The 14,098-nt window shown below is 55.0% G+C and overlaps 2 protein-coding genes across 7 annotated transcripts; one reads left to right on the top strand and one right to left on the bottom strand.

Moving 5' to 3' along the window:
- The first annotated feature begins 7,239 nt into the window (after window positions 1-7,239).
- On the top strand, window positions 7,240-8,851 carry CUTA (cutA divalent cation tolerance homolog). Of its 3 annotated transcripts, XM_024766125.1 has the most exons (7): window positions 7,277-7,355; window positions 7,439-7,490; window positions 7,757-7,965; window positions 8,125-8,184; window positions 8,294-8,339; window positions 8,463-8,512; window positions 8,630-8,851. In XM_024766125.1, the coding sequence occupies exons 2-7, from the start codon at window positions 7,449-7,451 to the stop codon at window positions 8,754-8,756; spliced, it is 534 nt and encodes a 177-aa protein (XP_024621893.1). In that variant the 5' UTR covers window positions 7,277-7,355; window positions 7,439-7,448; the 3' UTR covers window positions 8,757-8,851. The 3 variants fall into 3 exon arrangements, with proteins under 3 accessions (XP_024621895.1, XP_024621893.1, XP_024621894.1); XM_024766127.1 differs by lacking the exon at window positions 7,439-7,490 and having other exon boundaries at window positions 7,240-7,355; XM_024766126.1 differs by lacking the exon at window positions 7,277-7,355 and having other exon boundaries at window positions 7,366-7,575.
- A 96-nt stretch (window positions 8,852-8,947) lies between these two features.
- Window positions 8,948-14,092, bottom strand: PHF1 (PHD finger protein 1). Of its 4 annotated transcripts, XM_024766347.1 has the most exons (15): window positions 13,905-14,092; window positions 12,997-13,175; window positions 12,824-12,905; window positions 12,628-12,723; window positions 12,091-12,191; window positions 11,847-11,995; window positions 11,568-11,663; window positions 11,302-11,370; window positions 11,034-11,157; window positions 10,856-10,923; window positions 10,584-10,688; window positions 10,287-10,476; window positions 10,108-10,202; window positions 9,755-9,835; window positions 8,948-9,587 (listed from the first exon to the last, which is right to left on the bottom strand). In XM_024766347.1, exons 2-15 carry the CDS (start codon window positions 13,153-13,155, stop codon window positions 9,299-9,301), a joined length of 1,704 nt encoding a protein of 567 aa, XP_024622115.1. In that variant the 5' UTR covers window positions 13,156-13,175; window positions 13,905-14,092; the 3' UTR covers window positions 8,948-9,298. The 4 variants fall into 4 exon arrangements, 2 of the variants coding, with proteins under 2 accessions (XP_024622115.1, XP_024622116.1); XM_024766348.1 differs by lacking the exon at window positions 9,755-9,835; XR_003006065.1 differs by lacking the exon at window positions 9,755-9,835 and having other exon boundaries at window positions 9,453-9,587; window positions 10,287-10,465.
- Between the last annotated feature and the right edge of the window lie 6 nt (window positions 14,093-14,098).

Raw genomic sequence — 14,098 nt, 5'->3', positions numbered from 1 at the left:
GGGGGGGGGGGTGTCAGACCTCGCTGGCCCAGGCCGTCCCTTCTCTTTCCCTCCCCCACCAAGGAAGGATGAGCCTGCCTTTCCACCAGGCCTGACCACCTTCTGCCCCCGCCCCTCTATACTCTTTTAAGTGTCTCGGGGTGAGTGGATTTCTCGATTTCTCGTTCCCTTCTCCCTCCGAGTCTGTCTCCCTCATTCCCTTCCGTCCCACCCTCCTCTTTTCTTCCACCATTTCTTTTGAAACACCCTCCAGGGAATTCCCACAACCCCTCTGGTCTTCGCTGCTCCCTGAATCCACTTTCCCCTTGACCTTCAGTTCCTCCATTCTCCCTGTTTTCCTCCCAACCTCCCACCTCCCTCACCCCCTTCCCTCCCTCCGTGGCTGTCACGGGGGTAGCAGAAGCTGCATTTATAATCAGGATCCACAGCTTGTCTCCCTCCCACGGCCAGGCTTGCGGCCAGAATGGGACCCAACCTCCCCACCCCCCAGAGGGCTTGGTCACCTCCCCCCACCCTTCATCTCCTTCCATCGCCCCTCTAACTTCCCTTTAGCCATCACCTCTCCCTAAGCCTCATCCCCAACTCGCCCTTGCCACCTCCTCCTAACCTCCACCCCTCCAAGAACCACCCACCCCACTAGTCCCCAGCCCGGGCTCCACAACTCAGCCAATTCCAGCTCCCTGTGGCCCTACACTCTCATTTCCCACTCCCTCCCTCCGCACCCTTCCTATTTCAGTCTTTGGCCACTGGTCCCCTGGACCTGTCTGTCCCCAGCTCTGTCATTCCTTCATCCCCCCACCCACTGTCCTCCCTCTTCATCCTCACACAGTCTCCAGTTTCCCCAATTCATCCTACAGACCTCAAACCCTTGGTCAAGACCGGTGACCACTAGTGAATCACTCAAATGCCCCCCAGTGCCTAAAACTCCCCAAACCACCTCTCCCTTGAGTCACCGTGTCCTCCCCTGGACACTTGGACTTGACTCTGTGCCTTGGAAGCTCTCTACCCAGCCACCTCTCCACACTCACTTGCCCCCCAGATCCCTTGAAACCCTGGTTAACCTCAACTCCAGTTCTAACCCTGCCTCGCTACACCCTCCCTGACAGCTTTCGGGGCGCATCTCTCACCACCCCTCTGGTCTTGCAGGCTGCCCTATCACTCTCTAAAGCTGATCCCCAAATCACCCCCACTCCCAGTCATGCCTCTGGGCGTCCACCCTTCATATTCACATCGTGTTTCCTCTGATGGATCCTCCATTGCTGACCCAGCTCCAAAGTCAGAACCCACACTCTAATCACCCTGCATGGCCGCCACCTCCCACAAGGATGCTCTGTTCATTTCACATCTTTCACTCTGGCTAGTCCCTGCCCCTATCCTACTCTTACTCCTTTAGACAACTTCCCATACTCCCAGTTCCCCTCACCCCCAGGCATCTCTTCCCTTATATTCCTTCCCCATGTCCCTGGCGAAAGCCCTCCCAGTGTCTCTCTAAACCCTGATCTCAGCCTTCCCCATCTTCACTGCCAACCACACCCAGACCTACTGACCTCTGTCATCTCTCCTGGTACCCTGCAGCCCCTTCCCAGCTTCCCCACTCAGAGACCCCACTCTCTGAGTCCTGTACTCTGCCCCACGCCAGGGAAAGGATAGGGAGTGGTCAGTGATGGGGCTTACTGAGTGGGGCGAGAGGAGAGGGTCCCGACGATTGCTTTGGAGACAATCCCTCCAAAGTGATCCCCATGTCTCTACCCCTCCTCCAAGCCCCTTAGTTTCCCTTCCCTAGCCTAACCTAGCCCACAATATGAGCAGGGCAAAAACAGGAGGCACCCACAAATCTTTAGAACCATATCTCCTCCCCATCACTGTACATGGCCCTCAAAGACCCCCTGGCCAAGGGGAGAGAACACCTGCCCCTTCTGACATCCCAACCCCAATCTCAGTGGCCACCCTCCTCCCACCACTTGCCAGTGTTTCTCTCTTTGCCTTCTTTGTGTCTCGCGTCCCTTCGCTAATGAGGATTCTCCCCATCCTTCTCTCCACATTTTCCCACACTACCCAGAGGTCTTTTCCCAGCCTTCCCACCCTGCTCACCTCGTCCTCATCCAGCATGAGAAGCTGGTTCCCCGAGATGATGCAGAACCGAGGGTTCCAACCAGGACGATCATATGGGGAATGAACGTATTGGGTTCGGTGCATAGGGGGTCCCCGTACATCTAGGGGGCAGAGACACACAGAAATGGTAAGGGAGGCTCTATGTATTTGGGAGACAGAGGTGTCTAAAATGGCAAGAAGAGAGTCCATAAAGGGGCAGAAGGGGAACCCACCCGCCTTGAGGAGATCACAGATGGGGGTGAGGGCCCCAGTAACTTTACAGGAACAGAAGATAAGCTGCTCTATCTGGGGAAAAAGAGGTGAGGGGAATCACATCACAGGGGACTCTGGAGACTTGGCAGAAGAAATACAGAGGAGTGGTTCAGAGAGGGGAATTATATCATGACAGAGAAGGTACAAGTTGGAGGCAGAGAAAGGTGAAGGAGCTCTCCAACCACTTCAGAAAAATAAAAAGGTGGAGGGTGCAGCAAAACTGGCAGAAGAAAAACACAGGGAGGTTGGTGGCAAGTGTCTAGGAAGAGGGAGGTCATCCAGATAGCTGCAGAAGACAAGGATTTGGACGTGGCACCACCCATCTGCAAGAGAGTAAGAGGAAGACTACAGAGCTGTGGGAAAGAAGGATGGGGATGTAGGGACATTTGGGTCATGAGACTCTAAGAGCTAAACATCTGGAAAAGAGAGGGAGTCAGAGAACTTACCTGTTCCCAGAGTCAGAGTCATGAGAGGGCCTCCCCTCCCGCCGCTCCTCTTTCCTCCACTCCCTCCTCCCCTAGCCCAACCCTGCTCATCCTTTGGGGAAAGATCTGGTTCTGCTAGTGGTGGCAGGGAGAATGGGTCTTGTAGGCATCTGGCTGTGGAGGGGATGGGGAGTGAGGAGGTAGGAAATATGCTGTTTGAATGAATACTGAATTGATGTCTTCCCCTACTCCATGCCCGGAGGTCGGAGGTCGAAGATTCAATACTGCCCCCTACATCACCCCCTCCCCGCCCTATCACGTCTACACAGACAGGATGGGAGCCAACTCTACAAGTCAGGAACCTCCCCAAGGCTCGGTGAGGAGCTTGAGGAAGAAAGAGGGGAGGGAAGAATGGAAGATCCAGGTATGTGACATAGAGCGGGTCTCCCAAGACTAAAGCTGGGATTGGGGACAAAACTTCTAAAAAAGAAGAACAGTAAACTAAGGGTCACCCCTGCTCAGAGACCCACCCCCACCCAGGGTCCTTCTTCCCCAACTTTGCTGTTCTTCTTCCCATGCCCCCATCCTTGCAAACTGCTTCCCCTTTAAACCCCAATGCCACACACCATCACAGGGATGTAGGAGACAGGCCCTATAGAAGACAGAAATCAAATTGGTGACATCAAAGTGATAGAAAATAGGCCTAAGGAATCAGAGTCAGAGTTTAGAGGAAGAAAAATCCTGTTACCTTTACAGGATAATTAATCATGGGTATATTGCAGGAAAAGAACTGGTCTTTGAACTTCATTCCAACTGAAAGCTCTGAATAGGAGTTTTGAAAAATCTAACCCCTTTCTGTCTATAAACATGTTTCAAATTTACCCAATCTGCAGGTCAGAGTCAGAGATGAGCCCCCAGAATACAGGTATCTAGAAACCCCAATACTTTGAAACTCTCACTATCTCAATGCCACCTCAGAGATTCTAACCAATACCCTCTAGATACAGAGATTACCAAAACCCAGGCTCTGGGACTGCAGACACTGCAGGAAACATGTCCATTGCAATCAGACCCTGAGGACCCCCAAAGGAGACATCTGTTGATACATATCATCATCATGGGAGGGACTGGTTCAGGCTGCAGCCACAGGGAGGCAGGTAAGACTTCAGGGGACACCTTCCGGGAGGGGGGAAGGACATGGGGAACTTAGCTTAGGAGCAACTCTGGAAATATACACATACAAATATTGTCTGGACTTAAGTAAGGATGATTCTGGGAAGCAGATGCAAGAGACAGAGAAACACAGTTGAGAAAGAGGAAAGATTTACTAGGATGAGCAATTCCACAGGGCTCAGATGGGGATCTCTTGTAGGTCCTGTTCCAACCACCAAAACCTATGTCTTTGCTCCCCAAATCTCCAACACCCCAGGAAGTAGAGGGGCCAAGAAAAGAGGAATGGGTGATAAGAGCTGGGGAAAGTGAGTAGGCACAGACTAGTGGTGATAAGATGGGGAATGGGGTGGGGAAGAGAGGATGGGGTGGAGAAGAAATAACAAGGATGGATCTAAGAGAAAAGGAGACAGGAATCATGGTAAATCTTTAGGGACAAGGGAATATACCAGAAGGGCCCAAATGGACATGGGGCAGAGAAAATGAGGTGGACCTCATAGGTACTAGGACAAGGGGGTCAAAGAGGAGGGGGCAAAGAGGTGGTAGAGATATAAGGGAGCTACCAGATAGAAGTGAGGAAGAGAATGGACACCAGAGAAGGGACTGATATAGGGGAAGGACAGAAGGGGGACTCATATAAGGAACGGACACCATATGGGGGGAAAGATATAGGTGATGGACACCAGAGGAGGGAGGGGGAATGGAAATAAGGATTGGAGGTGGGGGAGGGGGATAAAAGTGGTGAAGTGAAGGAAGTGGATGTCTGACCCCAGGGATTACATTTCAATGGTCAAGGGCCTTGATGAGGGTCAGAGTGTGGGGCAGGGTCCTAACCCGCCCCCTACTCCCATCACTCAGTCTTACTTGTATTGCCCCTTCCACACCCCCAACAAACACACACTGAATTTGGCCCTCCCCCTGCCCTGGTCTCTCCTCCCCCAACCCATTCCCCATTCTCTCTCTCCTCTCTTCCCTCCATCTGGACCCTCCATTCCTCTTCCCCCCTCCCCCCACTGTCTCCCTCTCTCTCCATCTGGCCCCTTCTTCTCTCCCTCCATCTCCTGTCTTTTTCTACCCCCTACCATACTCTGAGCCCCCTACCATATTCTTCCCCCCATCTTCTTGGCTTCTCTTTTCACCCCTATGTTTTCATTTTCTTCATTTTCCCCTCCTAGCCCTCTCCTAAAACTCTATCCTTCTATTTCCTTGATATTTTCCTCATCTCTCAGCTCCCATCTCAAAATTATTTCTGCAGCTCTTCCCCCAACCCTGTCCTTCTATCTTCCCACCCTTTCTGGCGATCTCTTTCCCCTTCATCATTAGCGGCAGCAGGGAGAGGGAGAGAGAGAGAGAGAGAGGGGGGCGGGGGAGCGAGCGCGAGAGGAAAGAGCAGGAGGAGGAGGAGGAGGAGAGAGTTTCTGCAGCCCCCACCCCTACTCAGTGAGAACCAGAGAGGGAGAGACCCCTGACTCAAAAACACACCAGAGAGGGAGCAGTTCTAAAGATGCAGACCCCAGACCCTGAGATGGGGAGACCCCAGACCCACAGAGAAAGATACCTTGCCACCCGGGGTGGTGGGAGGGCGGGGGATAATCTGAGGCACAAACCCAAAGTCTAGAGGAAAAGAGACCCCAGTCTCAGAAAAAAAGACCCCAGACCCCCCGCCCCCCACTCTGAGAGATGGGTCAAAGGTCAAAACCTGAGCATCCTGTCTCAAAAAGGTTCTCCATAGCCACAGATATCTTAGACTCACGACTCAGACGTGATCTCAGGGACTGAGACCTAAGAACTAGACTCAAAGAAATAGATGAGACCCAGATTCAGAAAGAACCCAGACCTAGAATTAGGTCTTTGAGAACTCAGGCCCAGAGAGAGATATGAGACCCCAGACTTAGATCTCAGAGAAAATAAACTGCAGACTCGGAGACTGACAACTCGAGAGACACAGATACTCCAAGACCCTGGGGGCAGTGGGGGCGGGGCCAGGAGACACTCAGCTAGCCCGGAGATGCAGAACTCAAGAGACCCCAGACTCATAAAGAAGAGTTTCTAAGATCTCTGAGAGAGGGTGATCGCGGACCCAGAAACCCCCTAAACAAAAAACAATGAAACTCAATCCTGAGAAAGATGCTAATGCAAATACTGAAAGACCCCACAGAGATCTCAGAGACAAACTCCAAACCCAAAGACAGAGATCTCAGGGAGACCCCAGCCCCAGAGAGGCAGGTATGAAAGAACTCAGCCTGGGAAATGCCCAGTCATACCCACAGAGCAGACCAGAGACCCCAGACCTAGGAGGAAGGGGGAATACTGGGTAGGGGGTGACGCAAGAGCGTTTTTCTCTCTCCTCCTCCCACCTATTTCTCCTCTCATTGGCCCCTGTCTCCATTTTTGGGTCACAGGATGTGCTCGGGCCCCAGGGAGTTTATGTAGGACAGGTCCTGGCTCCTAGGGGGATGGGTTAAGGGAAGGAGACCCAAGAGTGAGAGGTAGACTTGTCCCGGAGAGTGAAACAGCAAGGGGATAAGGGACAAAAGGACCATCACTACTTCCTGGTGTCCTCTTCATATCCCCAACCTGCAGCCCTTCCCCCACACCGCACACCGATTCACCAGTCTGTCTCCAGCTTTGGGGTTTCAGTTAAGAGGGCTGAGCGCCCTCAGCCCCATTTTAATCATCTTCTATCCCATTTACAGGGTCTCACTCTGTCCTTTTTTTTAAAATGCATCTTTCCTCACCTAGGCATGGTCTTGCCATGCCGTGTCTGCCTAATCACTCCCCCCTACCCGGGGACAGCTGGTTCCTCAGGTTATACTTGTGCATCCCCAATTCAGGCATCTGTCACTCCTAACCAAAATGGCAGGGGGCGTTCTCTCCACCCCCTGAGGTTCAATCTCCTAAGACCCTCCCACTCCTTAAGGCCTCGGGAACAGTGTAGGGGCTGTTACTAGGCACATTCTGGGGTTTAAGGATGACTCCCCACTCCACAACCTGACGCATCGACTCTGCGGGGTCTCCAGACCCCCTTTCCTTGCGCCAGGTCTCTCATCACGTGGCCTGCGAGGCTGTCCCGCGATTGGTCTCTTCGCGTAGCTCATTGAAGTACCGCCGCCTGAGGGGACCGGCCCCCTCACGTGACAGTGGAACGCCGCTGCGGCTCTCCTCAGCCTGCAATAGGACGTTTCCGGTTTACACGGAAACAGGTGTCCCATTTCCGTGCACGTCTGCAGACCCGGCTGTTGATTGGTTGGATCCCTCTTCGCCCCTCCCTCACTGGGAGGCGGGACAAACTGGGCCACGTGAGGGCAAGGATTGGCTGGCTCTGGGGGTTAGGGTGGTCTGGCTTCTACTGTCACGTGGTCAGCGCTGTTTTCTTATCACGTGGCTGCTGCCCAGGTAAGAAGAGGCCGCTCTTCCTAGCTTTGGGGCCCTTCCTCGGCGTAACGTGTGGCCTTTGATATTCAACTCTCCTCTACCAGCAGAGGCTGCATGAGGGGGGGGCGGGCTCCCGCATTCCTGCTCGGCGGAGGGGTGAGTGACCGGCCCCGCCTCTTCCGGTCCTCGAAGCTTCGACCACCACCCGCACCCCAAATCCCAGAGGTTGGCCCGGGAGGAGGTAGTGAAAACCGAGTCTTTGTCTTAATTTTCCAAGTTTCTCTCTCAGCTTCAGGGACCTTTTCCTTCGGGGTGCAGAAGAGGGAAGGCAGAGCCTGAGTGTCTATCCAAGCAAAGGGTTCCCGGGGTGCAATTTCCCGGGGTATTTATGGGGAGACACAGAACTCACTTCCTGCTCTCAGGCCGCTCTGTTCCTGTCGCTTCTTTGGATGCCGGCCCTGCTGCCTGTAGTCTCTCGCCTTCTGTTGCTACCCCGAGCCCTGCTGTCCATGGCTTCAGGAAGCCCCCCGTCCCAGCCCTCGCCGGCCTCGGGCTCTGCCTACGCTGCCGGCTCGGTCTCTGCAGCCTTTGTCACCTGCCCCAACGAGAAGGTCGCCAAGGAGATCGCCAGGTGGGGACCTCAGTGTGGAGCGAGGAAGGATGCTTAGGAAGGGAGAGTTGGAGGTGGGGGAGAAGAGTGCCCTCCCGCTGCTTCCTGCCTGTCTCTGGGCTGCCAGTGCAAAAATCCGGGTCACGGGGTTTCTAAATGGGGCTGTCTTTTCACCTTCAGGGCTGTGGTGGAGAAGCACCTGGCAGCCTGCGTCAACCTCATTCCTCAGATTACATCCATGTGAGTTATAGAAGTTGGGGGGTTAACCTACCTCTCGGGTCTGACTGGCAGTCTTTTTTCCTTGGGGGAAATCTTTGCTGCCACAGCGCTCTCTTCCTGACCTTTTCAGCTATGAGTGGAAAGGAAAGATTGAGGAGGACAGTGAAGTGCTGATGGTGAGAAACGTCCCCTCACCCAACAAAAACTTAATTCCCTGACCACTTACTTTGATCCCTGTCCCTCGTCTGAGATCCTGAAATCAATTTCACCTTTTGATTCAATTGTCTTCCCTCCCTTAGATGATAAAAACCCGAAGTTCCTTGGTTCCAGCTTTGACAGATTTTGTTCGGTGAGAACTTTATGGGTAGAGGCGAGGGTGTGTCCTGTGGGGTGAGACTTGCTGGGCAGTCTAAGGGGGTGGGCTCCTTCGGGTAAATCTCTGAGTGATCCCCCATCTTTTTCCCAGTTCTGTACACCCTTACGAAGTGGCCGAGGTGATTGCATTGCCTGTGGAACAGGGGAACTCCCCGTACCTGCATTGGGTGCGCCAGGTTACAGGGTCAGTTCCTGAGTCCGGCACAGCCCCACCGTGATGAGCCTTTGTTTTTGCCACGTTCCCTTCATATACTTCAATGCCCCCTGCCTTCCAGGTGATGACTGGACCCTTAATAAAGCTTTAGTTCTGTCATTTTCCTTTTTCCTTGTCAAAAAGTGAATTTGGTTGGGAAGATCAGAAGTGCTTCTAGTCCCTTTGTTCTCATCTTTCAGAATGACTCAGAGCTGCTAAGTTTATTTATTTTTATTTCAATGATACAGAGCCCAGGATCCTTTATCATCCTCCCCTCCTCAGTCTCCGTCCCCAGGGGTTAAATAATTTTTAAAAATATTTAAAAAGCTGTAACAAAATAACATCAAAGGAAATGGGAAGAGGAATGGGGGAAGGGTCAGGAATCATGAAGGGAGTAGAGAAGAGAGAGCCTCTTCCCCAACCCCCCACCTGGATTCCAGCCTGGGCAGTAGGGCGAAGTACCCCCTACCGCCGCAGGTACATCCCAGCTGTAGGTGAGGTCAGAGGTCAGGGTATGAAAGTGCCGGTGTATGTGAATGGGGAAGTAAGTGGGCAGAGGCAGGCTGTTCAGAAGATGCCCCCTCCTCCCCACTCAACCAGGTACTGCACAGAGCCATCAGGCCGTACTCTCCGAGCAAGGACCCGGACGGGGTCCCCTCGGGACAGGTAGCCGACCCCACCTCGGACTCCTCCCCCAGTTCCAGGAGACAAACTACGGCACAGGGGAGAAGGGGGTGCTGAGCGTCTAGGAAGACCTGGGGAGGAGGCTGGGACTGAGGAAGATGAGGCAGTCATCGAGTGGGGGGCACTTTTAGGGAGGTCTGTGGGGAAACCAATGTGAAGTTCCAGGGGTGACCTAGGGAGAGAAGGCAATTGTCAGTCCAGATGGAGATTAAGGACTGACCAGAAATGGACGCCATATGTGGATTAGAGAAACAAAAAAAAACGGTTAGAGACCAAGGAACTTAAGAGCACAGAGGTGAAGAGAAAAGAGGTATCACAGGTAGAGGAGTAGAATCTCACCTGTCTGGGGGTTCACCATCCCCAGAGGTCCCTGCGGTGCTGGCAGAGGGGTGGAAGGAAGCGAACATCCGGATGGGACTGCTGGGGTTGGGGGAGGGGGAAAGTCAGGACCCGAAGCAGGGGAACAGGACCCTCTCCCCTGAGAAGGGCAGAGCTCAAACACTACCCTCAAGGAACCCCTGTCCCCAGAATACTGGGAAGCAGACATTGGCTCTAAGTGTCTCTAGGAAAAGGAGTGGGCAGCCAAGGGAGAGAGGGGAAAGAATTCTGGGTGAGAAAGTCCAGAAGATGTAGACGACTGGAAGAGAGGTTCCAAGGGAGTACACCTGGCTGGAGGCAGGAGGTGCACTGACCTGGGCAGGCAGCGGGCATCTGTGGGCCGGAAGTTGTAGCCGCTGCTGCCCTGGTAACTCTGGTTAGGGCTGGAGGGTGGTGGAGACACTGAGGCCTAGAAGGAGCAAAGGACTGAGAGATAATCCTTGATTTCTTCCCACACCACCATTTGCCCCACGGGGTGCCCCTGCCCTTGTACCTGCAGTGCCCTCTGCAGACGAGCCCGCTCCCTCTGCTCCTGGGGCTCGGGCTGGTTGCGCACTGCTGAGGGTGGCCCCAGCTCCTCCATTTTCCCCTTCTGCCTCCTCCTCAGGGGCTCTGGCTCCGGCCTCCGGCGCTTCCCCAGGGGACGTGAGACCCCTCCCCCAGGGCCCTGCCCTGAAGGGAAGCTGTAAGAGGCCTCCTTATCCCCCCAGCCCCCTCCCGGACACCCCAAGACCTCCCCGACTCCATACATACACCCTGAGAACTTCCCCATCCCCCCTGGACCAGTGACCTGGTGGGGGCTCCATCTCCAGTAGGGGCCTCCACAGGGGGAGGGATCCGAGCATGGAGACCAAACAAGCATTTTCTCTTCTTAATCTCCCTCCCTGAAATGAAACTGGGGTAAGGGGAGAAATAATATAAGGTCAGTGCCGTAGAAAAGGGACCCTCCTATGCCATTACTCAGTCCTTTTCAGAGGTGATCTTCCAGGTGGGCTGCAGCCCCTCCCCTCCCAGGCTGCCATACCATATCTCCATCTCTTTCTGAGCCTCCCTCCAACTCACCGGTCCTTGTGGCTATTGAGAGCAGAGAGGAGCCTGGAAGAACGTTCTCCCTTGGGGGTGTCTGAGAGCTGGGGGAGGGGAAGGAAAATGGGGTCAGGGGAGCAGTGATTCCCTCCCTCCCCCTTTTCTCCACATCTCCCTGGTCCACCCTGACCCCCAGAGCTGCACTACCCCTTACCTCCCCAAGGAGCAAACTGTCCCAATTCTCAGAGGTGAAGGGGAGGATCTCACGGTCAAAATCAAAGTATTTTTTCTTACAGCAAACGCTGAGGTGGTAGAGGACAAGATGAGCCACGTCCACCCTGGAGAAACATTAACTTGTCAAGGTGGTAGAAGGGTTACAAAACCCAGGGGGTGTCCCAAGGCGGGGGGCTGGGGCCTGTAAGGTGAAAAACTGGCGGTGTTGAGGGAGGAGTTACGCTGAGTTCGTGCCCCATCCAGCTCACCAGCGAAGCTGTAGCCTCCGGACCTTCTCAGGGCCCCCCCGACACACACAGCATTCAAACTCATAGAACCTGGACGTGGGCAAGAGGGAGAAAAATACTTTTTACAGGAAAACTACACCATGCTGTGGTGGGGGGGGACGCCCAAGCAAGGACCGGGCCAACAGGTAAGCAAAGCTGCAGAGGTTGGGAAGAGACCAGGTCTGGGATGGGAGGGTGGGGGATGGAGGGGATGGAGCAGAGCTCTTGGAGAGCCCAGCCAGGCTCACCTGTCCCCGTAGAGGAGGGGCTTGCTCAGACACTGGGTGCAGGCCTCATGGAACCACTGTAGGCAGCTCCTGCACTGCAGCATCTTCAGGTTCCACCTGAGGGGAAACACAGGACCAGTGACCCCCAAATACCCCTCCTTAACTGCCCCAAACCCAGCTCACCACCTTCTCCCACACCTTCAACACTCCAGCCAGCCACCCTGTTCTTTCTCCTTCGTTCCCTGCATCCACCACCGCCCCCCACAACTTATTCCCTAACCCCCGCCCCTCACTACTCACTCCCCAGGGCCACCACAGTAACAGTAGCTCTGCTGCCGGTTGCTCAGATGCCCGGCGTCCCAGTCCAACCCCTTTAGTCCGTACGGCAGGGACAGCTTCATGCCCAGCATGGCCCGGGCATAGGGGCCCTTCTTCAGCGCACCTCCCCTCTGCAGGTGGAACAGGCAAGCGGCCTCAGGGGTGGGGGAAGAAAGGACTCGGGAGAGGCTGGGGGTGGGAGGCTCCCACAGGAAGGTGCCTTTACCTTGGTAGCGATGGCAAAGACGCACTGGCGGCAGACCCAGGATGTGCCCTCTCCCTCTCCGGGGGCTGGGGCCCTTGGAACGTGGCAGTCCTGGTGATAAGCTGAATAACGATAATATTGATAGACCACTCATTGCGTTGCATACCTGTCTGCACTAGGTGTTGGGACAGGAGGAGTCTTACCCATCTCATTTCATTCTTGACCGTGGTCCTGCTGGGGTGGGCGTGTTACCTTTATTTTAATAGCAGGTGAGGCAGCTGTGGCTCTTTAAAGTTTAGGGACTTGCCCAAGGTCACATGGGTAGAAAAGGGTGTATTTGAACTACTTTCTGCCTGCAGAGCTCACATGTCCCATCCCATGTTTGCCGCTCCCTGTGCTGGAAGGGAGTGAGGTTACAGGGTTGAGGAGATGGGCCAGAGCAGTGACTTGGGGACTCAGGCCAGGACAGGTGGTATAAGGACCAGTGCTAGAGGGAAGGGTGAGAGGCAGCCTGGAAGGCCCAGGGCAAGCTGGACCATTCAGGTGTCCCGCTCTCACCATGGCGACACTTCTCACAGCTGACCAGCCGGTTCCCAGGGACCACAGTCTCAGAGCGACATACACAGCAGAGGAGTTCCTCCCCAGGGAGGGCAGCTGTGAAGAATACAGTGTCAGAAGGCCTGTCCTTAAGCCCTTTCTGCCCCCCACACCAGGTTTCTGTTTTCCACGGGATGCACACCCTCAGGCCTCTCACCAGGGCTGATGTCTTTCCATAGAACCAGAAACTGGGAATCATCCTCAAACTGGACCAGACACACCTCCCGAGCACTGTCCACCTGGAATGGGTGGGCACAGAAGATCAAATGGAAGTCAGAACTAGATAAGGGAAATGAGAAAAGGTGACAAGTCAGAGATCAAAGGTCTTACCTTTTTGATGGTCCCCAAGTATAGCAGCCCATCTGTCCATCTGGCCAGCACATCTTGACCCTCCCAAAGTCGAGGCCTGGAGCCTGAGGTGGGAGCAGGGGAAGCTGGGTCCCAAAGTGGGGGGGCACCAGAGCGGCTCAGCCGGGGGGGCTGTGCCATTGCATCCTGGGGGGGCCTAGCTAGAAGTGGGATGGGAGGAGAAAGTTATGAATATTGAGGAACTGGTCCCCATTTTCTTTGCCTATTTTTCTGTCAAGGACTCAAGCAGGTGTGCCCCCAGTCTCCATTTCCCTGAGACACCTGGATGGGAAACCACTGGGCCCCCCTCCCGAGCTTCTTGACTCCAACTCTCCCAACACAGTCACCACTGGCTCTCTTCTCCCTACCCCCCCTACCAACCTAGTTCTCTAGTTTCCCAGCTTCCAGGGCTCCCCTGGGATGTTATATGCTGGCCTTGAGATTTTAGCAGAAACGATGGTTGCAGAGGTAAAGGTTACCACTCAATTTCTACTACCACCTTCTATTGCTGTTTAGAGGGATCATAATTGGGGTACTGTTTCTCAGAGATGTGTTTTAGGAGCTTTTTCTGGAGATGTTTTCCAGAGTGTTAACGGTTGCCTCCCGGGCCCGCGTGTCTCATTCAGAACAATCATCTTGATGCCAGGTTATGTCAGGTTACCCTTAAATTCGGGGCTCCCGCCCCCGGGTTAGATAACTTCCCTGAGTGCCCCGGGAGGGGGGCGTGTCCCAGTCTCGGTCTCTACTCCCCATGACGGCGAGTCCGAGAGGGGACTTGAGTCGGCCCGACCCGACCCGATGCCCGGGCGACGCGGCTCTCCCGCCCGCGCCCTGCGCGCCGACCCCCGGCTCCCTGCCCCCCCCACGGGCGCCTCCCGCCGCCTCCTTACCAGTGACAGCTGGGGCCGCCGGGAGCCGGGCAGAGGCAGACGTGGGAGACCGAGGCGAACCCCCCGCGCGGGGAGGGCACGTCTGGGCGTCGGGGGGCGTGCAGGCAGAGACCGGGGGGTCCCCAGGCCCAGCCCCTCCGTCCCGGCGGCTCTGGGGCGTATGACGCAGCAGCCAAAGCAGCGGCAGCGGCAGG

The sequence above is a fragment of the Neophocaena asiaeorientalis genome, unplaced genomic scaffold, assembly GCF_003031525.2.
Source record: "Neophocaena asiaeorientalis asiaeorientalis breed wild unplaced genomic scaffold, Neophocaena_asiaeorientalis_V1.1 scaffold46, whole genome shotgun sequence".
In the NCBI taxonomy this organism is placed as follows: Eukaryota; Metazoa; Chordata; class Mammalia; order Artiodactyla; family Phocoenidae; genus Neophocaena; species Neophocaena asiaeorientalis.
Note: the sequence above shows the minus strand (reverse complement) of the source record. Positions and strands in the feature narration are given on the sequence as shown.

What these genes read in the sequence shown, in the direction of transcription:
- PHF1 (XM_024766347.1), bottom strand. Translation starts at nt 13,155, where the DNA reads ATGGCACAGCCCCCCCGGCTGAGCCGCTCTGGTGCCCCCCCACTTTGG. An exon ending in CGGAGGCTACAGCTTCGCTG is followed by an intron (nt 11,158 to 11,301) that starts GTGAGCTGGATG and finishes ATGTTTCTCCAG; the next exon opens with GGTGGACGTGGCTCATCTTG. An exon ending in GATGCCCGCTGCCTGCCCAG is followed by an intron (nt 9,836 to 10,107) that starts GTCAGTGCACCT and finishes CCCCAACCCCAG; the next exon opens with CAGTCCCATCCGGATGTTCG.
- CUTA (XM_024766125.1), top strand. Translation starts at nt 7,449, where the DNA reads ATGAGGGGGGGGCGGGCTCCCGCATTCCTGCTCGGCGGAGGG. An exon ending in GTCGCCAAGGAGATCGCCAG is followed by an intron (nt 7,966 to 8,124) that starts GTGGGGACCTCA and finishes TTTCACCTTCAG; the next exon opens with GGCTGTGGTGGAGAAGCACC. An exon ending in GCTTTGACAGATTTTGTTCG is followed by an intron (nt 8,513 to 8,629) that starts GTGAGAACTTTA and finishes TCTTTTTCCCAG; the next exon opens with TTCTGTACACCCTTACGAAG.